The sequence below is a fragment of the Crinia signifera genome, chromosome 1, assembly GCF_055691185.1.
Source record: "Crinia signifera chromosome 1, ASM5569118v1, whole genome shotgun sequence".
Lineage (NCBI taxonomy): Eukaryota > Metazoa > Chordata > Amphibia > Anura > Myobatrachidae > Crinia > Crinia signifera.
The window spans coordinates 324,407,438-324,416,965 of NC_139217.1; the positions used below are offsets into that span (position 1 = coordinate 324,407,438).

General features: G+C 46.4%; 1 protein-coding gene across 3 annotated transcripts in view; it reads right to left on the bottom strand.

The window, feature by feature from the left end:
- The window catches only part of RNF31 (ring finger protein 31), a 41,123-nt gene extending 32,063 nt beyond the window's left edge, over positions 1 to 9,060 (bottom strand). Inside the window, exons 1-4 of one of the 3 annotated variants that reach the window (XM_083188100.1) lie at positions 8,918 to 9,060; positions 4,084 to 4,270; positions 3,728 to 3,871; positions 42 to 197 (exon numbers count right to left, since the gene is read on the bottom strand). In XM_083188100.1, the coding sequence (XP_083044226.1) occupies positions 42 to 197; positions 3,728 to 3,871; positions 4,084 to 4,266 (483 nt within the window). In that variant the 5' untranslated portion in view covers positions 4,267 to 4,270; positions 8,918 to 9,060. Of the gene's footprint in view, positions 1 to 41; positions 198 to 3,727; positions 3,872 to 4,083; positions 4,271 to 8,830 lie in introns of all 3 variants that reach the window. The other 2 variants (XM_083188091.1, XM_083188109.1) reach the window with 2 other exon arrangements.
- Positions 9,061 to 9,528: the final 468 nt, after the last annotated feature.

The window sequence follows — 9,528 nt, forward strand, 5'->3', positions numbered from 1 at the left end:
TGGGTATTAGTGATATCAGCCACCAGTAATGCAGCACTCACCGAGATTAAAAGGTTCAGCTCACGATGGAGGATGATGACATCAGCAGTTACAGCTGCAACAGTGGGTGAGTCTGGTTCATGCACAGAATCTGGAAAGCCGAGACCATCTTGAAGAGCGTGCGTATAACCATACAAAGACAACACATGCCGACCACCCTAGGTGACAAAATGTTGCAGTTCTTAACTAACAGTCTTGTGAAATAAGGTAACACAGAACCTACGCTATATGGAGGCCCATTGAATTTGTCTCCCGCAGTGATCTGGTAAACAAGCGGACATTCTGGAGGTGCGGCTGAGGTGGGCCTGGAAAGGTGACAGATGGCCTCCTCCTTGGCGAGTGATGGGATAGAGGAAGAACCAGAGGCGCGGCCAATGCAAGCTTTGAGGAGTAGAGACCCGGCTGACAAGGGAGCAGAGCATTACAGACTCCCCCAGCAGCAGTAAGTGACAGGGAGTCAAGACAACAGAGGGAATCCCCGGAGGCCTTTATAAATTGATCTTCTTTACATGCAAGGGAACCTCAACTAGCCAGCCTTAATAGACAAAAAGATAGTACAGAGAGACTGTTCAATATTACTCCATGTCAAATGGTTACTCAGCCTACCCAAAGTCAGTTTGGAAGCAAAGCTTAGACTTTATTGAGCAAGGGATAGGTAAATTGCAATCCAGCTAAAAGTTCAGGCTTAGGTAAAGACATTGAGCTAAATTCCTAAAGAGTTACCTACAGCTAACAAATATCGCTAGGAAGAGGCAAAATTAACAATAGAAATTGTTAATTTATCAGCTGCTGGGAGGACTTATTCGCCTGTGTACAAAGAAATACAATTCAACAAGGATATATTCACCTGAAACATTTAAGCTTAAATGTATAGTTCTTCTACTAATGAAAAGGGACACATCATAAATACTGTAGCTATTTATATTACTTCAAAAGTTATTAACTTTCTGTGGATTAGTTCTTTACCAGAGGAGTCAGCATAGTTTTCACTCCGTGGGACCAAACAGACCAACTCTTATAAGTTAAAGAAGACTCTTGTTTGTACAGTCAGCCAATTATTCTAATAATAGCTAAAAAAACTAGAAATTGTTTAGCTGACACCTAAATAAGACTGGGGCAGATGTATTAAGCCTTAACAAGAGATAAATGCAAGGGTGATAAAGAGAGATAAACGTCCAGCTAATCACCTGCTAACTGCCATGTTACAGGCTGTGTTTGAAAAAAGTCAGTAAGGAGCTGATTGGCTGTGCTTATCACCCTTGAATTTATCTGTTGTTATGGCATAATACATCTGCCCCATTGTATGCAAAAGTTAAAGGATTCATTGAGACACTAAATTATATAGGCTACATTTAGTATAGAGACGAATAGTTAAACTGTTCCAAGAGAAAGTGTTATATATTTGATTGCAAATGCATTTGTTACCAAGCTCAAAGCAGCTATAACTGCACTTGTTAACTGTTTTCCCATTGACAGTATTAACAAAGGTAGAGTGTAATAAAGTATTTGGATACGGTGAAAGAGGCCTGCAAAACCAAAGTAGGGACATCACCAGCATGAGAGAGTTCCAGTTGGATAATGTATTTTGTTTGTCAAGGTTTATTTATAATTTGTAAATTGTAATTTGTGCCAGAGAATGTGTGATTTCCTTTGTTGTAATTTAATAAATTGTTTATGCCAAATTTTTAAAGAACTTCTGCTCTGATAAAAGAATGAGAAGACATGACTAAGAATTAAGAGTGATACTCACCTGAATGCTAACTACAAAATACGTACATGACCGCTACTACAAAGCTAAGATGGACATGTGTAATAGACAGGTAATACCCCTTTTATACCAAAAACTCCAAGACGCCCCTGGGTTTTTGGACTCAGCTTGAAGCTGGGTGCGACCCGGCATTTGCTAGCTTTTACACCGGAGCTCACTGAATAGTATTAGTAACCAATCTTGAACACTGCATGATAATAGAATTCAGAGATATTGGTTACATATACCTGCGCAGGTGTATGCTATGCCCCCAAGCCGTGTCAAGGCTCCTCTGTATATTGGGGGTCCCTAGCGCTATATCTAGGTGCAGGGTGCGGCAACCCAAAAACGACATTATCATAAGCTAGAAAGCCCAGTGCGGCATGCCAGTGATATACTAAGTGTTAATAAATATTAGTGATAGGAAGCCGAAGCAATATATAGGGGGATATTCAATCTCTGGCGAGCACCTCACATCCGGGAGATGCCCGCCGGGCCCTATTCAATGCGGTCTTCCCCGACAGCATTGAGCAGGGTATCTCGGCAGAACGAGCCCGACATCACTAGCTGTCGGGCTCGTTCTGCCGAGAACAGCCGGGAAGTGACGAGCTGCCGGCTGCAGCTCGCCTCTTCCCGGCCGCAACTCGCGGCCACGCCCCCTTTTCGCTCCCCAGCAGGCGGGACATTGAATCCCGCCTGCGTATTCTCTGTCGAGCTGACCGAGAACAGGACTGGGTCAAGGCGGTCGAGCAAGCTCGACTGCCGTGACCCTGACATTGAATACCCCCCATAAAGAGAGATAAAATAAAAAAAATGAAATGTAATTAAAATAAGAGAGAGAGATGCCGCACTAAAGCCACCCAGCCCAACCAGTCCAGGGGCACCGCACCCCACCATTACCCTAAATTGGGTCGATGATTAACCCGCAAAGAGCCACATGATAATGCCTCCTTACTTGATATATCTGAATTAAGAGCTACCTACCTTGGAGCAACCCCAGACTACTCCATGTGGCATATCAGGACCTGCATCTCCTCCTAATACAAGCTCCTTTCTGCCTCCATCACCATATATACAGATAGTGGCAAGTGCTCAATTAGTTCAGTAATATTACTTAGGTGCATGAGGGAGGTGATAATACTGCGTAAGTAAAAAAATACAGTCCCCCCCCCCCCCCTGCACAGGCGGTTCCTGAGCAACCGCCTGGAGATGATGTAATCTCCAAGCGCCCATCACCGCCGCCGGGACCGGGGGGGGGGGGGGGGAAGCCTAGCACTAGCCCCCGTGCACCCCCCAGCCCTTGTCCGGGAGGTGAATGGATGCCGGACAACTAACAACAGCTTTTATATCCTGTATACTTATTACTGAATTACCAGACACATTAATAAAAGAACTTTTGCAAAGTTTTGCAACAATAACTGCAAATGTCATCCTTCTAAATGTGAGCTCTATTTATTAGCATCTTTATACATGTTAAAGCCCCGTACAACACAGGGCGACCTGGCTTTTGGCTGAGCGACGTGCTGCAGCACGAACACTCTGCACACATCTCTGTGCACCCGCTCCACATACTGCAAAGCTTTGCCTATTTTTAGAATAGGCAAAGCCCTGTGAACTAGGGTAAGCCAGTGCAAGCCCTGGCTTTCCCGGCATCCAATATAGACGTGCGGGACCACGCATTGGCATTGCTGCAGGGCATGCACACGGAGCGTTCCATGCTTATTTTCTAAGGGAGCTAGTCAGAATGCTTAGAAAAGTGGCTTCAATCGCCCCGTGTGTATCCCTTTACAGGATTTGTAACTTTCAAACAAAGAGAAAAAATGTTTGATACTTTAAAAGAGATCTGATTAAAGAGTGATAACCCCTTTAAAAAGGTCTATAATAAGTAAAGGAGAAAATAAAAACATTATTGTGCATGGCAGAGCGCATATAACATATTACCTCAATAGCATCCACAGTTGCTTTGAAAACAGGGTTGTTAAACTTGACACTTCTCCAGAACTTAGGGCGATGTGGTGAAAGGAGGTTCCTTCCGTACTTCTCTAGGATATTGAGAGCCGTGATTACAGACCGCAGAGATGACGCCTGTACAGTAGGTATAAAAAGCATTTATAAGAAAATGAAGCTTATCCTGTGAGCCAGTGAAAAGTAAGATACAAATTAGTGTCTGATGTAGAAAATAAAAGCTAGATGTGATGAATGTGTCAGGGGTGGGCACAGACTGATATAAAACGATAAACATATAATACAGATGGACACGGGTAATTCCCAGATATACATTTTAGTGGTTTATGCACCTGTGCACCACCTGGAAGCAGTGTATTCAGGTCCAGTCTTTGATAGCGGTCTTTCAAAGGGACCTCTAGCATTCTGTCAAGTAACTCCGTTGTCACAGTCTCTGGGTTGTGAATTAAAGAGAGTTCCAGGACATTCCGGAGGTTCCCCTTCTCCATAGCTCCGAAGCCAACACCAATATCCATGGCCCTGGAAAACAAAAAATGACAACCCATATTTAAAAATACCACATATTCCTGAGATAAGGCTAGTGAAATGCATTTTTTTCTCTACATCCTTTCATACTTATTAACTTCTGTCAAAAGGTAACACTATGTTATATTCATTGAAATATCCCATTAATTTCACAAACAAAAAACACAACTGTGCCTTGATATTTCACACAAAGCTAGATTTACGGATACACTATTTGGGATGAATGGAAGAAGGGTGTCTCCAACACAAATACTCCTAATACCATGAACTGTATTGAACGGCACAGCTAAGCATTTAAGTTCATTGTCTGGCTACTGTCTATTCGTAGTGGTAGGCTATATAGCACAAATGGCAAAAAAGTACAGTATTACGGCAAAAAAAAAAGTCCATGAATAAAAAGACACGTTTCTAAATAATAACAGAATAAGGCTAAAACAGAAATTAGAATATTGTGGGGATTATGCCGACTGCGATCAGTTAGCCGTCACACTGCCAGTGTGAAATCCCAGCCCTGCAAATGGCTGGCAAAAATGATGCCAACATTCTGCATCAAATGATTATTCTGGTCTGTGCATAATTGTACCCTTCCACAACATAGACAGGCTGACCGTCCCATGACATCCCTGCCTTGCAAATTCACACCGCTGCAATCAGGTCTGAATAACCCCGTGTTGGTAAAAGTAGAGGGCATAGACCTTATTATGCACAGTTTCCCTCACAAATAGGTAAATTGCTGTGTAGAAGGTATGCACAATAGAATTAATCAATAGCAAATATATACATAATAATACAGAGATGGCACCAGGTCAGCCCTTTTTCTAGCCCATCTATGCGTTTGTTTTACTGTCCCTTATGAAAGCTGAGTCAACAAAAAGGTCTTCAACATAACCTGCAACCCATACACTGCATGCAGACATCAGATACAGTAACTGCACAGCAACCAGCAGCTCACCTCTATAACATCTGCCTCTAAAGCCCCGTACACACTAGAAGACCAATGACACAGCCAATATTGTTAATTATATCAGCAGTGGACAATATAGTGCATTGCTGCGCTATATAAGAACTGTGATGAACATGCAGACGGCAGGTCATTAAAGATGCGCGGGAGTGTGCATCCACACTACACAATTTGTTTTTCAATAATGCTGCCGCATATGCTGCTGTTCCTGCCTGTCTCCTCCGGCTCCATCTAGGACAGTGGTTCCCAACCCTGGTCCTCAAGTACCCCCAACAGTGCATGTTTTGCAGGTCTCTACACAGAATCACAAGTGCTATAATTAGCTCCACCTGTGGATCTTTTAAAATGTGCCTGAATAATGAGTGCACCTGCCGGGTGACCTGGAAAACGTGCACTGTTGGGGGTACTTGAGGACCAGGGTTGGGAACCACTGATCTTGGAAATGGCCCTCCCATGCAACTACACAGCTCATCCGGCCGTAGAAACAGCCCTGTGTGGCATATGTGAATGGAATTATAGTTTCTGCTTGTATTAAAGTGAAGTGTGTTTTATATAATTTGTTCTTGTAGTATTTACACATACTATTTATTATTTTTCTGGGGCCTGGCTTCAAAACACAGTCAACGTGAAAAAAACTCTGCTGGTTCAAGGGCCCCATTACTCCCCAACTCATAATAGCAAAAATTCCTACTGAGGTGAAAAGGTTCCCAGTTCCCTCTTTGCCAAGTTTTAGAGGGACCCCACACCTGACCCCCAGAGCTAGAAGGCAAGGGTCTTTGGGCTGACCTATGCCTCACAGCTCTGGGTCACCCCTTTCTCTCCAGGGTTGGTTGAAGCTTCCCCTGAGGAACGGAGACTGGGTGACGAGGACAGAAACAGCCAAGAAGTGTCACGTCCAAAAAAAAAAAAAAAAAAGAATGTACGGTACTCTTTACCTAGAAGGGCGCCAGCGATTGAAATCGCGGTCATCGGGGGTAAAAATCGCGGTCATCGCGGGCATCGCGGGTAAATCGGGATGGCCGCGATGCCCGCGATGCCCGCGATTTTCCCATAGGAATCAATGTTAAAAAGGCTGATTGACCGCGATTTGACTGTTAAATGCCTCAATGGACCCGATTTGGCCATAGAAATCAATGTTAAATGGGCCACAGAGCCCATTAACCCTTAAATGTCCCCCCCAATTTTTAACGCCACCCCACGATCCACGCGAACCCGAAACGTGGCGAGCGCAGCGAGCCCGCGAGGGGCGGCGGTACGCGTCCTCCGACCTTTTCATGCCCTACTATCCACTAGGGCGTGGAGTGAGAATATAATAGTGTGGCGAGCGCAGCGAGCCACCGAGCCCGAAGCGTGGCGAGCCCCGCAAGGGGACGCGGATACCTTCACAGTTATACGCGTCCCCTCGCGGGCTTCACAGGTGTCCGTGGCGACGCCGAAACCTGTGAAGCCCGCGAGGGGACGCGTCTACCTGTGAAGGTATCCGCGTGCGCTCGCCACGCTTCGGGCTCGGTGGCTCGCTGCGCTCGCCACACTATTATATTCTCACTCCACGCCCTAGTGGATAGTAGGGCATGAAAAGGTCGGAGGACGCGTACCGCTGCGCTCGCCACGCTTCGGGTTCGCGTGGATCGTGGGGTGGCGTTAAAAATTGGGGGGGACATTTAAGGGTTAATGGGCTCTGTGGCCCATTTAACATTGATTTCTATGGCCAAATCGGGTCCATTGAGCCATTTAACAGTAAAATCGGGTCCATCGCGCCTTTTAACATTGATTCCTATGGGAAATCGGGAGCATCGCGTCGCGGGCATCGCGGGTACATTTATGGCCGGCCGCGACGCGACCGACACGATTTCCATGTTTAACATGGGTTTCAATGGGAAATCGCGGGCATCGCGTCGGTCGCGTCGCGGCCAGACATAAATGTACCCGCGATGCCCGCGACGGGCGCCCTTCTAGGTAAAGAGTACCGAATGTACACACACACACACAAAAACACAAATGTGTAGGGAATTACAAACAGTGAGGCCACATGTGAAAAAATTTAATAAATAACCCCCAGCGAAGGATAAAAATTGTCCTAGTGCATAGATGGTGACCAATTACCAGAACATTTGGTACTCTTTACCTAGCACGGCGCCCACGATTTTGATCGTGAGCATCGCAGGTAAAAAAATCGCGGGCATCGCGGCCATTGAATGCACTAAAAATCGGGTGCGACGCGACCGACGCGATGCCCGCGATTTCCCATAGGGAACAATGTTAAATTTCTCAATTGACCCGATTTTACTGTTCAATGCCTCAATTGACACGATTTTTCCATAGGAAACAATGTTAAATGGCCCACAGAGGCCAAATAGCCACCCTGAAGTGTGTAATGGCCCCCACAATTGGTAACGCCACCCCACGATCAACGTCAACCCGAAGCGTGGCGAGCGCAGCGAGCCCGCGAGGGGCAGCGGTACGCGTCCTACGACCTTTTCATACCCCCACTATCCACGTCGGCGTGGAGTTGAGAATAGAATAGTGTGGCGAGCGTAGCGAGCCACTGAGCCCGAAGCGTGGTGAGCGCAGCGAGCCCCGCGAGGGGACGCTAATACCTTCACAGGTAAACGCGTCCCTTCACGGGCTTCACAGGTATCCGCGTCCCCTCGCTGCGCTCGCCACGCTTCGGGCTCGGTGGCTCGCTGCGCTCGCCACACTATTCTATTCTCAACTCCACGCCAACGTGGATAGTGGGGGTATGAAAAGGTCGTAGGACGCGTACCGCTGCGCTCGCCACGCTTCGGGTTCACGTTGATCGTGGGGTGGCGTTAACAATTGTGGGGGCCATTTCACACTTCAGGGTGGGTATTTGGCCTCTGTGGGCCATTTAACATGGTTTCCTATGGAAAAATCGTGTCAATTGAGGCATTGAACAGTAAAATCGGGTCAATTGAGAAATTTAACATTGTTCCCTATGGGAAATCGCGGGCATCGCGTCGCACTCGATTTTTTAGTGCATTCAATGCCCGCGATGACCACGATGGGCGCCGTGCTAGGTAAAGAGTACCGAACATTTTCAGGCAGCCCTGGCATAGGAGTCACCACGGGACCATAACACCTCGCGCATCACTTGCAAAACTCCTCTGCGCATTTGCAAGGAGAGATAAAGGCAGCTGGCAATTGGGAAGAATCTAACTAGTACCATAATCATCATCTGTCAGCTGCAAATAATACAGCTTTTTTTGGGCATGTGTCTCTTTTTTCTTTGCCTGCATTTTAGGACAACTGAGCAAACAAACCCTCAATGTGCATGATATTGATATCTGAGTATATATCGCCTAGTGTGTACACACTATATTGTGTATGTAAAACAAATATCATGGAATGAAACAGTTATCTGTATAAAACAGTTTAAAATACATTTCAAATTATGTCTTACAGTTCTGACTAGACAGAACGTCTGCTTAGAAAATTGTTCAGCTCGTTACAGTATGTTGCCTTTTAATTTAAAGTAGTGGACTACTATAATGACCAACTACTTAGCAAGTAAGCTGGCAGGCCATGCTGTGACTTGTAGTTCTACAGATGTTGAGAAACCACAGGCTACTTACCTGTGCTCCACACTCGCGAGTCTCTTAGTACGTCCCCCTGTGCCTCGTACACTACATTTCTCTCCTATCGGGCCACAAATAGTGTACCTGTGCCTGATGACTCCAGAAGTCAGCTGTATGTATACAAAAAGCACCACCGCCCCTCTTACTTCTGCGACTCTCTGCCTCTCGGTGTCTCCAGCTTACTTCCTCTTCCCTAAGCATTGGCCGCAGTGTAATTCCAGCTCAGGCACAGTGACACCTACAGCACGGAGGTATAATGCAGCCAGTCATTGCTCTGTAAGAATAAGTAATTATTCCTCTACTTTCCTTTATAATCAGTTAAACACACCTAGGTGGTTATTTTAATTAAGACGCTCTCCTGCATGTACGCGCAGGGGAGCGATGTTGAGCGTCTGCCCATGCACATTTATGCGTGTGCGCAGACCCCTGGGTGCAAGCGGGCACGTCGAGCTGCTAGTTCGCTGTCCCGTTCGCATCTAGCAGTGCGGGCGGCGTTGGGTGGTGGCGAGGGGTCGCGCCCATGAGACCGCCATCGTTTCATGACCATTCCAATGAAAACGCTGGCCGTTCCTATGTAAATGCTGTTATGCGAGCCAACTAACGCCGCCAGCACAAACGCTCGCCCCCCCCCCCCTTGCTGGACACCAAATACCTGTGAATGGATGTTTTGCATTAAACTATTCCTGAAGTGCTCT